Source organism: Cebidichthys violaceus, unplaced genomic scaffold (assembly GCF_023349555.1).
Source record: "Cebidichthys violaceus isolate CVI_PGR_0920_01 unplaced genomic scaffold, fCebVio1.0.p SCAF_16, whole genome shotgun sequence".
NCBI classification, from domain to species: domain Eukaryota; kingdom Metazoa; phylum Chordata; class Actinopteri; order Perciformes; family Stichaeidae; genus Cebidichthys; species Cebidichthys violaceus.
Genome location: NW_027176329.1, coordinates 12,430,560 through 12,451,296, shown reverse-complemented (window position 1 = coordinate 12,451,296; position 20,737 = coordinate 12,430,560). Strand labels below are relative to the sequence as shown.

General features: G+C 41.0%; 1 protein-coding gene across 1 annotated transcript in view; it reads left to right on the top strand.

Moving 5' to 3' along the window:
* Positions 1-330: 330 nt before the first annotated feature.
* crybg2 (crystallin beta-gamma domain containing 2) overlaps positions 331-20,737 on the top strand; it is a 44,950-nt gene continuing 24,543 nt past the window's right edge. Inside the window, exons 1-4 of the mRNA XM_068711506.1 lie at positions 331-506; positions 6,353-6,455; positions 12,453-12,608; positions 13,577-16,200. Of these exons, the coding sequence (XP_068567607.1) occupies positions 331-506; positions 6,353-6,455; positions 12,453-12,608; positions 13,577-16,200 (3,059 nt within the window). The remainder of the gene's footprint in view (positions 507-6,352; positions 6,456-12,452; positions 12,609-13,576; positions 16,201-20,737) is intronic.

Below are 20,737 nucleotides of genomic sequence, written 5' to 3'. Positions count from 1 at the left end.
CTGACTCATTAGAAGAGTAATTTAAATTTCGAATAGTTTTTTTGCGTAATACGGTAGTGGACAAAGGGTGATCTGAGAGCTGTTATTGTAGGCTGTCTGGGATCTGGGTGTTGCTTTTCATGGGCGTGTCGCAACACCTGAGCTCATGAGGCAAAAAATGAGGCAGCAGGAGCAGCTGTTATCTGTCAACAAGTGCCATCCGTGCAGTTGTCTCCCACTCCACGACTATTTCCATCAGCTTTTAATGAACTGAGCATCCTTGGGAACGTGTTTTTTGTCTCGCGCATCAGTCCTGCTCTGCTCCTCGTTGTCATTACGCACAGTGTGGAGATGGCGAAGAGCTCAACCAGAAGGTCTCTGAAAAGTTTGTTCTCCAGGAGCGAGGTCAGCCTGGACAAATCGGTGGAGAAGGACGCGAATGAGAGAGAGAAGACGAAGTTTAAATTCTTGAAGTTCAAGAAAAAGACCCCCGTGAAGGCGGCGAATGAGATCCCGCATTTGCTCAGGTATGCTTGCTTAATGTCGCGAATTTCCAGTGGCCAGTGTCTTGTCATAAAGCAACTTCTGACGCTTTAAAGAACCATTTTAAGTTTAAATGGACCCGTACTGAGGTTGCAGTCTTTATTGTTGTACACTACTAATGCACAAAATGTGTGTGTCTGGGGTGAAGTTTTGGACTTTTGGATTGATGCTTTTCTCAGTTGAGCCTTTCACATACTTTCGTTGAATGGGACATTCCCTTATAGGTTAAGTCAGATCGCATCATACAGTTGGCTGTCCAGCAGTCGGTGTGGAAATTTATCAGGCAATAAAGTATTTAATGAGGTTAATGGCAGCTGAAAGGGGTTATTTCCTGCACCATGCCAAATCCATTTCCTTAGAATTAACATGACTTTGAAGATGATTGAGTTGATGGAGATTTAGATAGCCCACAAGGGCATTTCAGTCCAGACAGGACCGTTAAAAAGGGGGCTGTGAAATCCATAATATTCCAGTCCATTCTTTCAGTCATTATGCAATTGTGCAAAAGAGCAAATGGAGTATGGGGAAATTAAACCTCCTTCAGTTCTCTGAAAGCTCGCAGAACTCTTAAGGGACATGGAAGCAAATTGGTTTGTGAAACTTTTTGGAAAAGTCAAACATATAGCAGCTACAGCACTATAAGGCATTTGTTTAGCCGAAGACAAAATGCATGATTGAGTATATTTTGTAGGGAGAGCGGGGTCGGTTGGAACACTTTAGTGCCCAACCCAAATGTGAAAGCCCAATTTCGTTAGTTGCACAAGGAGTGCATCCTCTGAGTCTTCATCTGCCGCTTATGTAAACATTCTCTCAGTGACAGTGTAAGTGGGTCTTACTCAGTTAGGAAAAGTATTTGTCTTGTTTTTTGTTTGGCATCAACCGGTGGGACAGAAAATGAGCTTCCCAACAATATGTTGTTTTTTTTTGTCTGTGGCATAGCTAAAAAGTGAAGATGGCAGAATAAAAATAACAAAAGACCCCAAAATTCTATTTACATGTTATATATTTCAAAACGATCAAAAACATGTGAAGAATAGTCAGAAGGTCTACCACTTCGAGGTTGAAAGTGAAGAGGGCACTGTCCCAACTGTCCGCCTATCCCAATTGACCCTGCTCTCCTTAGTTCATCATTTTGAGGGTACCAGCAAGAACTGCTACTCTGATCACGTTATTAAGAGCTGAAGTGAAAATACCTAAAGTTCTCTGGGTCTAGCTTCTTCATGTTTATATTTTCTGGTTTAAAAGTCTTCTGTGATATTAAATACTGAATATATTTGCTTTTTGGACTGCGAGTTGGGTGGAACAAGCAACTTAAATAAGCCAATTTGAGCAACTGTACTGAACATTTCTCACAATTTTCTGACATTTTAAAGACCACATTTAGATTAAGATAGGCAGCAGATTAATTGATAATGAAAATAATTTGTTGCAGCTAATCTTATGGAAAAGATAGATAAACAAAATGGCAGAAAGAGACACAAAAACAGAGAGATGCATAACAGAGACAAGTACAAAGAGGCGAAACAACTCTGACGTCCCTGTTACTTGCTCTGTTTTGTAGACTGCAGTGTCATACATGCACATAGAACACTTTTTTAAAAGTCAGTCAGACTGTCAACTTCACCATAGAGGCCTGTGATGTTTATAAAGGAGACGCAGTGCTCTGTGCGAACACAATACACACGGTATATAAGCAAAGGGGTGTGAAGATACACACCAGTGAGGGGGTGGTTGAGCCACTAGTCACATGCCGGTACAATGTAATCATGTTGTCCGTGTGTTTGTAGACCAGACTTAGTGACAGTTTGTGTTTGCACAGGGGCGTAAAGAAATGATGGGTTGACACTGCGAGGAGCGCCTTTGCACACAACAGCTGCACACAGGGTTTACACAAGGCTAAAGTTTAACAGTGCACACATTCAGTTCAAACTTAATAAAAACAAGCTTAATGTTCATATTCATTTTAGGGACATCAGACATAGACATAGACTAAATCTGTTTTTGTTGTTAGTTAAGGATTTATCTTTAATCTATGTCCAGGGTCTTATCTAGCAAAGACTTGAGGATTTCAGGGTCTAAGGAACATATCTTGTAGTTATTTTGTTTGTATGTTTTGACTCCATAGCATTTCATACAGTTCAAGGTGATGTCAACGTCATAATGGACTCATTTTAAACTGTACCCCTGCTGTATAAGATGACGGAGGAAATACTTAAGTTGCCTTATCAAACAAGTCAAACACACTCTGAGTTCTGGCTAGGTTTCTCTGGCTTCCGAGTGAAGTTGTGGAGCAAAAGAGATACTGTGTAGAGAAACCTGCCACTCCACATGCCTGCTGTATTATCATGAGATTACATGCACCATCAACATTGTGCCAGGGATACATTTGTAACATATTAGTCACAGTTGAACTTTCAATGTCTCAACTCAGCTACGGTTAAATATCTGAAATTATTTAGAACAATTGTGGTCAAAATGAGTCACTGTATCGTTGGACCTGTTATCTTGGTGTAGGAACTGTGGTTACATTAAGTGAGTGTGCTGCACACCTCTCGGAAGAGTGAACTATTATTGAATCCAAGTATTAGACCAATGTGTTGCAATATCATTCATAGAGCTGGATTCAGTGAAGTTATAGATAGCTTTGTCAGTAAAAATCAATTGTGGACTTCAAATAGTAAATTGGTGGAACTGCTGTTGGGTTAATGTTTTATCTGTTCCATTCCGTCTAATGATTTTTGTTAAATGGGGGTATTGACAAAATGTCTGACCTACATCATTAAAGGGATAGTTTGGCTTCTTTAAAGAGAGGATGTATGACGTACGTAGTAGTACATTGCTTTGTTCCTGTTCAGGTAGTCCTGTCTGTTCATCCAAACTGGGGGCACACAGACCGTCCTCTACTGTAGGTAACAATATTGAATTCATCTAATTATCTTGCACGATTCACTGCAGAGTAAGAGGCAGCATCAATCTGCCTTTTCCACTATTTAAAGCAGAATGAGCAAATGACTGTGATAATGAGTCCCAGCATCAGTTAGTAGTGACAGCTGTGTGCTCTGAACAATGCAAACTAGTTAAACATAAACTTAACTACATCACTTTCAGGCAATAGCACTTGTTTGGTGGTAGTAGCACGTGGGAATAGTACAGTGAGGCCCTCGACAGATGATGGCGATTGTGATGCTGAAAAGCTTTTAAATTTAGTTGCATTTAGAGCCCGATTTAAAATGCCATTGTTTGGCTAAGCAGTCATGACATCCTTCTATTAAACAGACTGTAGCTGTAGCACAGAGTAGGATGACCTACATTTGTCTGTTATCTTCTTAGGTCCTGGTTACGCATGTCTGACAAGCTTGAATGTGGCAACAAAGTATCGACTTGGCTTCCTAAAAATAATTTTTACTTTTATATCTCCAATAGAATTTTAAGAGGAAATAGTTATGTGTAGTTTGTGGAGAGGTAAATGAGAAGATGGATAGCAGCCTTGTCTGTAGGGCAAATATGAAGCTGGAGCTAGCAGTCAGGTAGCATAAAGACCGGAAAGGGGGAAGCAGCTGGCTTGGCCAAAGATAACGAATTTGCCACCAACCAGAAACAAGCTTTAGGGGTGCTGGGAGGCGCAAATTTGTTATATTAGTACAGAGCCAGGCTAGCGGCTTACCCTTGTTTCCATTCTTTATGCTCAGCTAACAAGCTGCTGACTCCAGCTACATATTTACCACGCAGACTTGATGCAAATACGCATATTCCCGGAATTGTTGAACAGTTCCTGTTAGATGAACGAGATGGTTTCTATTTAAGTCAATCGGCACATCGAAAACATGTGATTTGGCTGTAGCAAGTGTCGGCCAGTTTGCAGATACAGATGCAAATGTGTAAGTTTCACTGCTGGAGGCCTCACTTTATCTCTCTCTCTCTCTCTCTCTCTCTCTCTCTCTCTCTCTCTCTCTCTCTCTCTCTCTCTCTCTCTCTCTCTCTCTCTCTCTCTCTGTCTGTGTCTGTGTCTGTGTCTCTCTCTCTCTCTATCTCTCTGCCGCTGTCTCTCTGTCGCTCTCTCTCTGAGTCTCGTTCTCATGCAAACAAACATTCCCACATTTTATTGCACAGCCAGAGAGAAAGTAAAGAAGGCAGTTACATCCTGTTGAACTTGATCCAAATCAAGATATTTTTTTCAGAATGTCAAGTGTCTGTGTTGCAAGTTCACTGAGTGAGAGGCTTGTCTCTTTGCGTTGACATGTAAACACCTCACCTTGGAAAAGGGATATGACTCATCATCTAATCTCTCAACATCTTTTGTGACCCCAAAGCAGCTTATTTCTCTCACATACCGCAGTTGTAAATCACTTGTTTGATTGGGAGGGCTGCTGTTGGGCATGACAAAAAGACAAATGCACAACTTTTGGAAGTTGTTTAAACTCAAAAAGTCTGTGTATTTGTCCGCCCGTTTGTGTATTTGCAAGTATTTGTGTGTCATATTATTTAACAGTGTCAAATCCCATCTGTTGATGCTGCATTATGCCTTTATACATGGACGAGTGTGATCAGTTGTCACCTATTTGGTTACAGGAAAATTTCCCGCTCCTACTTGCACAACAGCAAATAGTGTTCGTGTTTGCTGCCTGCCGACTCGTGAACACGCATGGGTTTTGAAGTCACAGTGTTCTATAAATTGTGGCTCTTCTTCTAATGTTTGCTCATCCACTTGTGCAAAGGAAAAGCACCTTTGTGTTTAAAGCGACCTTTGTTTCATTTGTTTGATGTGATGACAGCTCATGATTATTGATGGCGCCTCTCTGTTTACTTTGAAGCCCCTGTAGCCTCACACTGAGGCTGACGTCCCAAGCCATGAGTCAGTAAACAATTCTAATGACTGAACAAAGCCAAAAGCATGTTACTTCACACAAAGTTAATAGTTTTTTTACAATTAAATTCTAACTTAATAAAAGAATACCTTTTATCCTCATTGCATAATTATTTTGTCCTCTATATAAAAGTCATATTTAACATGGAACGCTGTTCCAAGAAACACAAACTCACTCTCTGCTCAGCCGGTTCTATTCAACGTTCCCTAAGCAATGATTCACTACTTTATTTTGCTAAGCAGCACATTTTCTTTCTTTTTAAAGCCACTGCTTATGCTGATGCACAAACTGGATGACCTGTGAGTATAGATTTCCCCCACTCCCTCATTGTTTCAGTATACTGTACTGTATATTGCATATTAACACATTCATTCCAGGGTTCAACATTAGCCATGGCCCCAAAAATGTACTCTGTGGCAATCAAATATGTAGGTGGCCTCCTGTGACCACCCTCTTGAGAATGAAACTGTGTGTCTCAATGAGATCACCTGTCTAAATAAATAAATACAAATTCCCATACTGCCTAAGGCAAAACAATGTTACGGTTCTACAAACATCGCGCTTAATTTGTGCCTTCAGAAAACAGAGCACAGTACTCGTTGCTTGGCAGCAACTGAAATGTCGGGGCTACAGAAGTATGGGTTCGCTAAGCCCTCGCAAACTTTTAACGTGATCCTTACAGAAGAACCACAAACACAAAATAAAACAAAACAGGAATGGAAGCAGGATATATGTCACATCTAAGGGCATAATGTATTGCGATGTGCTTAGAAACATGAGCGTCCGCACCTGAATTCATCATAAAAGGTCTTCTCTATTCATATCATTTGAAAAATTATATACGTTCACGTTATTTACATATTTTTTTCTGCTGTGGGAAACATTCAAAAATGTAATTTCGGCTGTAAGTGTTTTGGTCAGTCAAAACTTTACTAATTTCACATTTTTAACTGTGTACCCCTCAGTGCTGCTGAGCCCAGTAACCATGCCAAGGATGGCGAGGCCTGGGTTGACAATATCACAGCGGACAACAAGAGTTCTATTTATGGCACCACATCCAGGTCAAAGGTCAGTCAAGCTGTTTGTTGTGCATTTAAAATAGCACCGTCTGGTTTAGTGGAACCTGATATGAGTATAGTTTGGTGAACTTGAGTGCCTTTAGGTTTTTTACACAGTCTGTTAAACTTTGACAAAGTCTATCAGTTACACGTCTTTCTGTTATGTGACGTACAGTGAACACTTTAGAAATGTCCTTTTTAAAGTAGTTATTCTTATGGGCATAGAAGCTGTATAACAGAGACACAGCGTTAGTCTGAGTTTGCAAGAAAGGTTTGACTTTACTTATGCATGAAATAAAGTCTGCTGATTCAGTGTTTTTATATCTTTTTGTCTGATGTTACTTTGGTATACTGAAGTATAAGTACAAGCATTTCATAAGTGTCAAAGGCTTTTATTGACAATTATGTTAAGTTTATGCAAAGAGTCAATATTTGCGATGTTGACCCTTCTTTTTCAAGACCTCTGCAATTCGCCCTGGCATGCTGTCAATTAACTTCTGGGCCGCATCCTGACTGATGGCAGCCCGTTCTTGCATAATCAATGCTTGGAGTTTGTCAGAATTTGTGGGTTTTTGTTTGTCCACTCGCCTCTTGAGGATTGACCTCAAATTCTCAATGGGATTAAGGTCTGGGGAGTTTCCTGGCCATGGACCCATTTTGTTCCCCGAGCCACTTAGTTATCACTTTTGCCTTATGGCAAGGTGCTCCATCGCGCTGGAAAAGGCATTGTTCGTCAAACTGTTCTTGGATGGTTGGGAGAAGTTGCTCTCGTTTTGGTACCGTTCTTTATTCATGGCTGTGTTCTTGTGCAAACTTGTGAGTGAGCCCACTCCCTTGGCTGAGAAGCAACCCCACACATGGATGGTCTCAGGATGCGTTACTGTTGGCATGACACAGGACTGATGGTAGCGCTCACCTTTTCTTCTCTGGACAAGCTTTTTTTCAGATGCCCCAAACAATCGGAAAGGGGATTCATCAGAGAACATGACTTTACCCTAGTCCTCAGCAGTCCAATCCCTGTACCTTTTGCAGAACATCAGTCTGTCCCTGATGTTTTTCCTGGTGAGAAGTGGCTTCTTTGCTGCCCTTCTTGACACCAGGCCATCCTCCAAAAGTCTGTGCGTGCAGATGCACTCACACCTGCCTGCTGCCAATCCTGAGCAAGCTATGCACTGGTGGTGCCTCGATCCCACAGCTGAATCAACCTCAGGAGACGGTCCTGGCGTTTGCTGGACTTTCTTGGGCACCCTGAAGCCTTCTTCACAACAACTGAACCTCTCTCCTTGAAGTTCTTGATGATCCGATAAATGGTTGATTTAGGCGCAATCTTACTAGCAGCAATATCCTTGCCTGTGAAGCCCTTTTGTGCAAAGCAATGATGACTGCACGTGTTTCCTTGCAGGTAACCATGCTTTCAAGCACCACCCTCCTTTTAAAGCTTCCAGTCTGTTATTCTAACTCAATCAGCATGACAGAGTGATCTCCAGCCTTGTCCTCGTCAACACTCATCTATGTTAACAAGAGAATCACTGACATGATGTCAGCTGGTCCTTTTGTGGCAGGGCTGAAATGCAGTGGAAATGTTTTTTTGGGGGATTAAGTTAATTTTCATGGCAAAGAGGGACTTTGCAATTAATTGCAATTAATCTGATCACTCTTCATAACATTCTGGAGTTTTATGAAAATTGCCATCATAAAAACTGAGGCAGCAGACTTTGTGAAAATTCTCAAAACTTTTGGCCAGTAGTAAGCTTTATAGGACGAGATCAGCATTGGTTTCAGAACCTTCCCAAGATATAAACCAGATAAACTCTTAAAAGAAAACCTTACTTCAAAAAACCTTTAAAAACCTCAGGAGAGGCAGTTTCAAGAGGGATAGTCCTTCCTCTGATGAAGGGGGATGCAGCTGTAAATTGTATGTTGTGTATATGAACATGAATTAACCATAAAGCAATCGTTCTTCCATTTAACATTCTGTGCAAAAGCTCTTAAGTCCATAGTACCTATACTGAGAGAGCTGAGTCCAAATGGATTACAAATATAGAACTTTCTTAGAAACCGACGGTAAAACTGTTTACTGTTTTAAAGCAGGTAATTGTTCTGTATACTGTGTGTTTACTTATACATAAACATACAAAATGCAGTGTGTCTAAATTTAGCAGGCTAATTTTAGACTTCATTATTTTCTTTCGTGATGGTAAAGCTGAGCCATTATTTTTATGTGTGTGGCACGCAGAGAGAGAGACATACATTTGTGCAAACGCAAAATAGGTTTAGTCATCCTGAGGATCAGCATTCCTTTATAAAAGATGGCCTGTATTTACACACGACCATTATGACTACAATCATAAGCAATAAAAATATGTCAACTGTTCAGTCTAGGTTGTTAATCAAAAGCAGATGTTAATTGCCAGTCTGGTAACCAGTTTTAAAACTTACCTCTTTGCCCTGCCCTGAAATGTTGGCATTTAATGTATTACCAATGTCCTCATTATTTCACGTTGTCACCAAAGCGTAATAATAAATAATGAAATGGTAAAATAATACAAATTCTGAAGTGGGTAATAGATTTTTAGCATTCAATATTTTTTACTGCACTGTATACCAATAAAATAAAATGTTCCCCTGATTTGACAGATCCAGATCCAAGGTTTTGAGACAAAGATATTGAATGACTGAGTTTTATATATTACAAGACAAACTTTTAACTCTGTATGTGAATGATGCAAAATCATCAGAACATCTGAAAACTTTCATATTTTAGCTTTGGGTGTATTCATCTGTGTTTTGCTCCGAGGTAGCAGAATGGGCCTGAAGGTTCTCTTTCTCTTCATACTTGTCTAAACAAGAATACCCTTGGGGGCCAAACTGTGTTTGAGAAAGTTGCGTACCCCTGTTAGAAGACTGCATGAACCCCCCTCTTCAACGGTAACTGCATTCCTCGGTTTGTAGATTCTCCCTCCGGGTCTTGCTAACAAAACTATAGCCTCCTCACACTCACAAGCACACACGTGGCAACTCTAAAGCAATGTTTAGCCTGCTGGCAAATCTTTTTCTTTTTCATCTCAGATCTTCAAGACGGATGGTACGCATCGGCATGTCTTGTAGTGGTAACGATGTAGGGGTCAGTAGGAAGCATGAGAAATGGAGGGTAATTTCACCGTACAAGACTACTACATGATACACCCTTAAAACGGTTACATTTGTTAGGTTTAGGCTCCTTGCTTAGGTTTGGCAGATAAATCAAACCTTCGCACTTTCAAGTGGGAGTGCATAACTCTTCCGTCGCTGAGTTGGTCTGGTACAACGGCATACATTGCGATGTTCCATGCTGCAGTCTGCAGGCCTCACTGTGGTGGGAACAGGTAGTTCATCGGGATGCGAAGGAGAAGTTCGAAATTTGATGTGTGTCGCTAGAGCGTCCTGACTGAGACGCATTTGGAGAAATCCGATTTGAAATTGCATTACAATCCAAAAATCGCATTGCATGTGTTGATCTATATGCCAAAAATTGGATTTGGACTGGCAGTCTGAAAAAGGCCCAATAATATGTACTGTGCAAATAAGCACAATCTTATTATTATTGTTATTGTTATTGTTAATGTTATTATTATTATTATTATTATTATTGTTGTTGTTGTTGTTGTTGTCGTTGTTATTGTATTATTATTTAACAACACTTATATTCTCAATTGGGTTACACCCACAAAAATACATCATATAGGACTCCACTCTAGAGGGCACCATACCTAAAAAAAAATAACTTCTCTCTTCAAAATTCAAGTCACTTGTGATTGTTACATACTTTATGTCCACAATGTTATTGTTTTACTGTATCTACATTACTCTGGTCTTGTTTCCATGTATGTCTGCAGTAGATGTGACACAGCGTTAAACAGGAGAAATGCAACAAATGGTTTTTATTCCCTCCAGTAGAGGGCGCCAGTGCTTTACTAATCAGCAGCGTTGTTGTTGTGAAGATCAATTCTGATCTGACTGCATTGTAGCTGAGACCTGCAGGACAGATTGCGTGGATGAACAAAGTAGTCCCACTCTTATGCTTTACTTTTTAAATTGTAATCCATTGGTTTGGCAGATTCTAAATGCAAAGCAACAATAGGGGCGTCAATTCAGGAGGTGGTCATGTCAGCTCTTAAACTGAAAGTGAACAGTGATCAGATCGCTTTGCGTGTGAAAAATGATGCAGAGTTTAAAAAAGGGCGTCATGACGCACAGCAGCTGCGTTTGTTTGATCATTACCACTGGACCAAAACATGAGATACCTTATCTAAACTTGTGGGAGGAAACCTTTGGTGGACATGGGTCATTTCAAGGGGTTTTGGGTCATGTACAGTCACTCACATTAACTATTGGATTAAAGATCATCCAGGTGAAATGCATCACTGAACTCGCTGCTACAATTCCTCCTTAATGCATTGAACACCTTGGGGGATGAACTCAAATGCACCATCAGTAGAAAAGAGCATCTCATTCGTCATTTGTTTAGCCGCATAATCCAACGATGGTCAGGTTTAACACCAATAAGGACTGCTACAGGTGCCTTGTGTGAGTGTGTCTCGTGTTATTTATGTTGTGTATTTATGTCACCAGTAATAATGAAGTTTCCACTCGTCATCTTAATTAGTATGTGCTCATGTGGCCAGCTGTGGTTTCTTTCTTGCCGACTTGCCAACCTTATGTTTTGCCAAAGTAACTTTTCCTGAGCAGTGAGCACTGTGACTGACAATTACGAAAAAAATTGTAAAAGCTAACTAAGTTGTGTAACAGTAGTTTGTGATTTGTATTTTTTAAGGAAAGGACCTTTCTTATGTACATACTGAAAATAGAAGGAGGTTTTTTTTTTTGCATTTAATAATGAAAAAAAGCCAGTCAATGTTTTTTTTAAACTTGATCTGCATTTGATTGATTGCTTGTATTGTTTAATGTTTCATTCAGTCCTTCAGCTGAAACTCCTCCGTGATTGTTGACTTTGCTTCTAGTGCTTTCAAAACTTTTCATCACAGAAGGAAGCATTTTGACAGGCACACCCAGTTAGAAATCTTGCTGATGGCAGTGACCGACGACCTTGTGTTCCATTCTCCCTCGTCATCGCGGCTCAACAAAACATGCGCGCACAATACACATCAGCATCAACAGCATCCCCTCTATCTTTGCAATCAGTGTTTCCCTAAAGCGGCACGCTTAAGTGTCTTTTTTTAGAATATCTGATAATGAAAACGTGGGTTATAACTTTTAAACTTTTGTGCAGATTCACACTTATCTCAATAATTTAGACAAAACATTTTTGCAATAGTAATGGCACTCTATGACGGTTGTGACTTGTACTTCAAAATCCATGTACCCAACTAAGCAGTAACAATTATTTGGTGATTTCACTTGCTGCAGATGTTATTTGCCTTAAGTCTATCTACTGTTAGTTACAGGCTATGTAACAGTATACTGGATTAATTGGAAAAGTACAGGAAGTCACTATCAGGTTTAGTAAATCGTGTTCTACTAGTCTTTCATTTTTTGTCAGGGTGGAGCAGTTTTTACATCCTTGGAATGAAGTTAGGGTGTCAACTCTTGTAAGGTGTAAGGAGTCATTTTTCATTGTGCATGTCCTCATTCTTGCCAATCAAAGAGGCAGTGTTTGGATGTTTCTTATTAACTTTTGCCAAGAGTTTAAATTGTTAGGTATGTTTGGTATGTAAGGTTTATATGTAAATCAATAAAAGGTCAAACTCACAATTATTAATCACAATATACAGTTTTGGGTTAAGGCAATATATATATATATATATATATATATATATATATATATATATATATATATATATATATATATATATATATATATATATATATATATATATATATATATATATATATATATATATATAGATTCTAGATGCTTTTAGAAACATGTCATGTTTATTGTCTTGCATTTTGCATTTCTTGCTCCCTCTTACCCTTTTAACGTTCCATCTCTCCCTCTTCGTCTTAGGGCAAAGAATTCAGCTACTCAGAGTTGGACCTCCGTAAGCCAAAGAGGTTTGCCACCTTCTCCTTTGGTTTTAAAAAGAGGAAGAAGAATGATCAAAGGAATATCTCCAAGAGCACCTTTGGCCTTCATAGCGCCGACATTGAAGAGCAAGAGGAGGTAACCCCTGTTTCCTTGAGTGTTGTATTTCTGAAATTCATGTGTGGCAAATTATTTTTTATTGTAAAATTTGGTGAGATAACTGCATATCTAGCTATGATCAAGTTTTGTGTGATTTATGAATATCACCAGTTTGTGCCTCTTATGTATCATCATTATATTTGTGTAATAACCAACCAGGGTTAAGCCTTTTTTTTCCTGACCATACACCCAAATAATATTCCATATACTATACCATAATTAAAACAATTTTTGACAACTCAAAAAAGATGGTAGAAAGAAATTAAATATTTCCACAATTTGTACAACGTGAAAAGTAAAAAAGAAAGAAAGGAAAAAAAAAGAGCTACATTTATTGCCATAGTGATGAAACTACAGAGAATTATTGCCCCAAATCTGCATCTCCCTTTGGCATTCACAGAGCTTGATAGGGAGTTTCAGCTCATTGTTCAGCTCTACGGACACAAGTTTGCGGCCACAATAAGCAGCTGTTATCAGTGAAAAAGCCTTAAAAACTCACCGTACACAACCTGCTCAGCAACAAACAGCATATAAACACAGTTAGTGACCAGCTGGTGAACATGGTAGAGAGGTGGTAGAGACCAAAACGGAGCAAAAGGAAAGTCAGTTTCGACTTACAATTTCCAGGTGGCCAAAAAACTGCAGGATGTATAAATAAGCAACTGTTTGTCAACAAGTTGGCTAATCAACCTAAGAGTCGATGAAATGTCCATTTTCAGAACTTGTTCCGCTGCCCGAAAGTGGCCAAAACTAGACAGTTATTGAAGATTTATGGATTCTAACGACTATTAAGTGTTGTTTAGAAGGTTCACCAGGGATTTCTTTTTTCAGAATTACATGATACTTGGCCCTGTGGTTCCATTGTAATGATAAAACAAGAGAGGTACAAACTGAGGCTAACTCCTTCATATCTAAAATTTCAAATTCTGTAAATTATCTTTTTCTAGACTCCTCCGAACCACAGTCGGATGGATTTGAATCAGGCCAACACAAAGACGATTTTCAGCATGTCTCAACCAGACCTTGACACCATTGATGCATTTGACATCCCTTCTCCTCCCCTTGTCGCCACAAACCCATCAGAATCATATTTTGCTTTCCCTAACCAATCGCAGTCATTCGACCCAGAGACAATGGAGCGTCTGAGAAACGGCTCCAGTCTGTTCGACGTACATGCGGAGCCGCAGAAAGCCCCGATTGCCACCGTCCCTGAGCTGCAGCTGGATTATCCAGACTCATCAGAGGAGAAACGGGATGATAACTCCAATCCATCTGCCTCCACGACTCATACAGAAACCAGCCCTGTTGTCCACAACCAGACTGTACTTAGCCTTCCAGCTAGCCGGCCTCCAACCGCGCTTGACACCTCGGATCACAAAGCAGCAGTTTTTAACTCCGTCACCACAAGCAATGGTCCGTTCGATAATGACATCCTCCAGCAGTCTCACACAGACACAGAAATCTCTCTTACTGGATCCACCAGAGTCACATTGTCACATCATCAACCTGACGCCCGTGACGTAGTTGACAGTACAAGTCAAAATGGTAAACTCTCCCTGGCAAGTGCTGACTCCAAAATTGACGGCGCAGTTACACAGTCGACCCCTGTTCCTCGCGCCGACGACTCAGCTCTCGACTCAAACTCTGCACCTGTCCATCAAGAAGTCTCAATTTCTCGCAGTGCGAGATCTGCTCCCGTAACCGCCAGGAGTGTCACCCAAACCTCGGCTGTTAGCGGTGAGAAAAGTGCTTCACCTGTCAGGCAAGACGCAGTTTATGGAGCGTTGTATGAGTCCCTTTTTCCCCAGAGTTTCAGCTCGGAGGTAATGTCATCCCTCTCGAACCCGCCACCTCAAATCATTACCGAGATAAGATATCATACCAGCAAATCAGAACCTGTCATGGTTGAAACCCTTAATGAATGTCACACAGAAACTGATGTTCAGTTTGACTCTGCTGCTCGCAGAGTGGATGATGCCGTCGGTGGTTATACTAACGCAAATGCCACTTTCAGCGAGAGAGAGGTGATTTATTCTAGCGAGAGCTCCAGATTGAGCTCTGACCAAACATCTACTGCTTCGGAGCCACGAAGATACCCAGATATTTACATCAGATATGTACCTTCCTCTATCGATTCAGGTTCCGAACCAGGTGATGGCGATAAAATTCCCTACTCAGAGCTGACCCGCTCCGATTCGGAGGTGAAATTGGACAGTTTTAGCCTCATTCAAGACAATGTTGGGTCAGTCCCCATGGTTCAAAGCTCTGCCCCTCCCGTCTCTGACTATGTAACATCCCAAGGGGGAGACACTCGGGTTACTCACTCCAAACGGAGAGCGGTCCTAGTCAAAGAGTTGGTCACAGACGAGGCGAGCACCGATCCTGTCTGTCCTTCTCCCATGGCTGAAAAAATGAGTGCAGCGAAGAGTCTTGAGTTGAGAATTGAAACAAGAGAGACTGTTTTCACTCCTTCCAGACAGGCTGAAGTGTCTGACGGGCCTTTAAGTCCAACATATCTGAGCGTTGGATCGGATGAAGGCAGTACGGTGGAGATCTACTACAGTGCTGAAGAGGACAACGGAGAGGGGAGCGGGAACGAAGAGATGTACACGGTGGATGAAAGAGTAGAAAGTTGTGTGGTAGACGGGGTGAAAGAGGCCGAGCTGTGTGAGGAGTTTCCACAGCAGGGGGAGATTACAGAAAGAGGGATAAGAAAGCGAGAAGAGGGAGAATTTCGGGTGGTGATTGTTAAAATGCAGAATGAGGGAGGCATAACGGCCAACGACGAAGAGAAAGAGGATGTCAATAGCCAATTTGAAGTGGTGGAAAAAGGTCAGAGGTCAGAAACTCCAGTGCAGGAGATTGAAACGTCTGAGTTTCTTGTTGCCAGTGATACAGAGAGTTGGGAGAAAGAAATAGAAACTACGGTTTTGCCACAGGTGAAAGATGAGGGGGAGGAGGAGTTACCTGCCACACCGGTTCAGCAGGACAACACGCCGATGGTATGCGACTTTGCTCCACCCTCCAGTGAGCAGCATGGGCAGGGGGAGGGGTCGGAGGGAAACTTGACCAAGGGGTTGGAAACCGAAGACCACCCTAATGGAGAGACGCTACTCCCAAGCCAGGAGATAATCTACCTGGCTCACAAAGACATTGTGAGTTCTGAATACATACACACTGCTTCCAGCAGCACAAGAGAGGGCGACAAGTTCACACCCAGATTTAGTGAGTCAGAAGAGCAAGTTTCACTGACAGCAGAGGCAGCCCAAATAGGTGAAGTGTGCAAAGACGGCACAGGTAGCACAGTCACAGATACGTCCGCTGGAGGAGAGGCTGTCACAGGCACTCTGACATACAGCGCTGAGCTGCAATCAGATGCCACAGAGGTTGAACACAATAGGGCACCACAGAGTAGTGAGTGGGTGGATACAGTTACTCAGAGCACAGACAGAACTGTAACGGCGCAAGAACAGGTGGCAGCCAACGCAGACACACGCCGTCCTGATCAGGAGGCTGCAGAGACACGATCAGAGAGACATCCGTCAGAAGCGCAACCCGATCCGAATCAGGGGTAAGTGGAGAGTCTTGTCTTCCTTGAGAAAAGACACAAATGATATATGTGATTGATCTGAATGCCCTTAACTCTGTGTGTAATTTATAGTTTGCTGTCGGTAGGGTTCAAGATTAGGGGGCATCAAGGGAAAGGGCAACTGGAGAGAGTTCTTTTACAAGTCGATTGGTGTCATTAACATAAATTGCAGGTCTGTAGCCTCTGTGCTGGAATGTGCAACATGTAGCCTGAGGGGGATTTCAGACACATGAGTGAGCGTTAAATTCTTCTAAATGTGTAAATCAATGTACTTGTTCAGCCAAGAGGAGGCAATTTAAATGAGGAATGATGGCTCAACATTTCCTCTGATAAATAAGTCTTGTTTACCAACAGAGCTGTCTACCTGTGCAGTTTTGAACACACCCTTTTTATTGCACCACATGTCAAGTGATTGAGGGATCACTGTCACATACCCTCAGCTCTGTGACCTAATTGACTAATCCAAGGAGCATGTGCAGTCCACAGGTCACCTGTCACGATCCACATGAGTTAGTTAATTCTATTTGTTCAACCCTGAGCTATCACTCGGTACAATAAGGTGTAACAACACAGCCACAGTCTGGCCAATTTACCACAGATGCTCAAAGTGGGGTCAGTGACACTCTACAAGAGGTCCTTGAAAAGTATTAATTCAGCAATTTTTATTTTGTTTAATCAATTAACCGTTTAGATTATAAATGTCAGAAAGTAGTGAGAAATGCACATCACAAGTTCCTCCGTGGAGAAGGTGACGTCTTCATGTAGCTTGTTCTCCCCGACCAACAGTGAAAACATATATTACAAGAATATGAAACCGAACAAACAGCAAATCCTCAGATTTGCAATGATTTATTTTTTGAAGGACTTACGATTTAACGATTAAACTATTAAATGTTTCAGTTATTGTCACAATATGGATAAACTCTCCATACCTCCATGTTGCACTTGAAAACCATGAAAACAACGTACTAATTTATTGCTACCAACATGAATTCAAGTCACCCACATCTGCTGGTCTCTTCATGAAGAAACAATACCACGTTTTACACCCCCTTTCAAGTTTGATTCTTACATGATAGCTTTTGGTGAAAGTACCACTTAAAAGCCTTCTTTTCCATACACGGTATATAATGTATGACCAATTGAGCATAATAAAATAATGTATTATCATATGATGGCACTTATTGCACTACAGCAGGGGTCTTCAATTTTTTTCAGGCCAAGGATCCCCAAACTGATCGAGAGATGGAGCAGGGACCCCTTACTATATATATATATATATATATATATATATATATATATATATATATATATATATATTGTATAAAATGTGTTTTGTATTAAACTGGGCCTAGTGCCATGTATAAACATACTTTGTTATTGTGCAGTCACTACTAAGCTATTCAAATAATACACAGGTTCATATATTCATGTTTTTATTTTAAACATGTGCAAAGTACAGTAAGGTGGCCGTGCCACTTCCATTAATAAACATACCTTGTCAACTGATACCAATGTCAATATCAACATTGTCTGTCAATTGCATGATAATCATGCATACAAGCTATTCAAATTGACGTTTTTATTTTAAACATGAATGTGGAAACGAAAAATTAGTGATGGCCTATTAGTGCCACTGCCATGCATAAACATACCTGTTATCGTGCATACAATACTGAACTATTAAAATAATGGACAGATTCATGTTTTTTTGGTCGCGTTACAGAACAATCTATTTTTGCTCATAATAATGTCCATACACTTGGATAGGAGCTGCAGTGTTTTAGCCCGGAATATCTTGCAAAAATGATTGCACAAGGATTCGTGGGTCGTTTTTTAATTAAAAAAAAACAATTTTTACAACAGTATCTTCTTTTCAAATAATATTGCAGCGTGTGTCCTTGTGTCTGGGATCTTAGTCAGCTGGGGACTGAATAGGCTCTCGGCTAGTCCAGGCTAGTCTCGCGCTGTGAGTGAACCAGTACCCAGCTTGAGAGAGCTCCTGTGTGTCGCTTAATGTGTGCATTTCTGACTGAAAGATAACATCTTCTGCAGTACCTCCACACACCCCCTAGGGGTCGCGGACCCCCTATTGAGACCTCTGCACTACAGCATCCTTCCCAGCAATATTACCTGCCTCCATCTCCCCAGCAGAGTGTTCATCTCAACATCTGCGAGGGGGTTCATGCGCTCCGATTCTGTCATGCTTCCAATTTTCTTTTCTTTTTTTCTGGCACAATACCCACATGTGTGTCATTGGCACAGTAAATGTTTCCAATTTACTCATAAGATCATAATCCTTTTTCGCTCCACAACATGTCCTGACACCTGTAATGCTGGGTCTCATGCCAGAATGTTGGGGACTTGAAGCTGGCCTTTGATCAAACATTCACAGGCACAAGCGATGTGTGTTGTTGCGCATAGTCAGGTGTTTTCTTGATGCTACTCAGTGTTTCCCCTAGGTTTACAGCTTTTTTTTTGGGGGGGGGGGGTGCGGACACCACAAACACTTAAAGGAATCATGGTGTTCATGCATTTCTTTTAATGACAACAGCAGTCAATATAACAACTGAACTATTATTTGAACTGTACATTGAACTAAACATCAGAACATTTATTTTTATGACAATTATCCACAATTTTGTCACTGCAGTGTATATTTATGGGCTTCTGGAAGAACATTTCCAGAGCCTCTTGATATTTATTTATTTATCTATGCAATGTATGTATTTATTTACTTACTTCCTGACTTACTGTTTTGTACAGCCAGGGGGAGAATTTCCCCTCTGATAACGAAGCTGGATCAAAACCTGTCATCCGGTGGTGACTGGACTTTAGCTGCTTGGGGGGGGGGGGGGGGGGGGCACTCGCAAGATAGCGAGTGTTGCCATCTTCACCACATGGGAGCGTTTAAAAAACGCAGTAATTGTTGTCTGCTTTTCAGGTGGTTGATCTGACATTTTTTCCGACGCGCGCTCTCCGTCCGCTGGTGTGTGTGTGTGTGTGTGTGTGTGTGTGTGTGTGTGTGTATGTATGTGTGTGTGTGTGTGTGTGTGTGTGTGTGTGTGTGTGTGTGTGTGTGTGTGTGTGTGTGTGTGTGTGTGTGCGCGCGCGCGCGCATCGGGGCGGAATTCCGCTGTGCGCGATAAAGCGAGCATGTGAGAATTGTAAACGCACGACCATGTAGAAACATAAATGGCATGCCGTCTGTAATTAAGAGAAATAACATAAGGCTATTTAGTTTGTTTAATAAAAGAACAAGGTATAGACCTGTTCTATAGGAAAGGTAACCTTAAATGAATTATGTTGTGATCTGGCGCAATATAGAAAACATAATTAAACAAAATGAAGTCGACCTTCAAGGGGGACCGGAGAGTGCCGTTGGGGGGGGGGACATTGCTACTGTTCTGTTTGGTGTGTATCAAAAACGTTAAACGGTTGCAGACAAAGACCGTGGCTTCCTTTGTTTTTCTGCCAGATGATCGAGAAGATAGATTTCTGAGAGAGGGTTTTCTCAGGAATTTGGGGCAAATGATGACAGATGTAGATTAACAATCGCAGCTTCAGAATATTGCGTAATCACAACAGGAACTTAATTTAGCACACAACCCAAAGAATTTGCCTCGTTTCACTCGCAATATAAAGGAATCCAGTGTCTTTGCATGCATCACTACCTGTATAGTATATAGCTACTGTGCTGTGTAACCAGTTGTGCATCAGGTGAAGTCAGTTTTAATTTATTTTGATCACAAGAGGGCAGCAAAGACGTGTCTTTTAATTGTTAGGGAGACCGGGTAGGGAAGAAAAGTACATCTATTATATAGGTAGTAAAATAAGCCTCTTATTTGTTAATGGACAAAAAAACTAAACACATGAATAAGAATAAAGAACAACATGTGTTTTTTTGTTGCTTTTTTTAATATGAAAATAAAAAAACAGTTTTCCTCTGTGGTACAAATGGAAAGGACAGATTGTGTGGAGCTATATGCAGGTAGAGTGAAGGGGAAACATACCCACAATGTTGAGGAATAAATATGCACAAAGAAGGAGTTGTTTTAGTTCTGCATATTTTCACAATACGACGTGTGCGTGCATCTATGTTTGTCATTTTCATAGTTCTTTCTCTGTAACCTGCCCACTAACTTGAACACTTAAAACAACACAGTCTCCAGTGAAGACGCCTGCTGATGCCTGTTGAAAGATGAGTTATTTGGCCCGCCCCACCTGTCTGGTTCTTCTGCAGCGTTGTCACAGGGAGAAACAATGGGCATCCACACGAGAAATGTAGTGACTTAGAAACCACCCGCATAAAAAATTTTGAGAAAAGAAACGGATATCTCCTAGCTCTTGAATTAGGTCCAGCAATTTACTTTTCTTGTTGTTTCTTTTCTTTCTCTATACCCAAATCCGACAATCTGCTAGGATAAGATCTGAAGCCAGTCGTGCCACTTGTGGTATGTAGTCAGAACTCTGCACTGGCAGCTTTATCTTTTATCTTCCTTTCATATGTGACAGACTG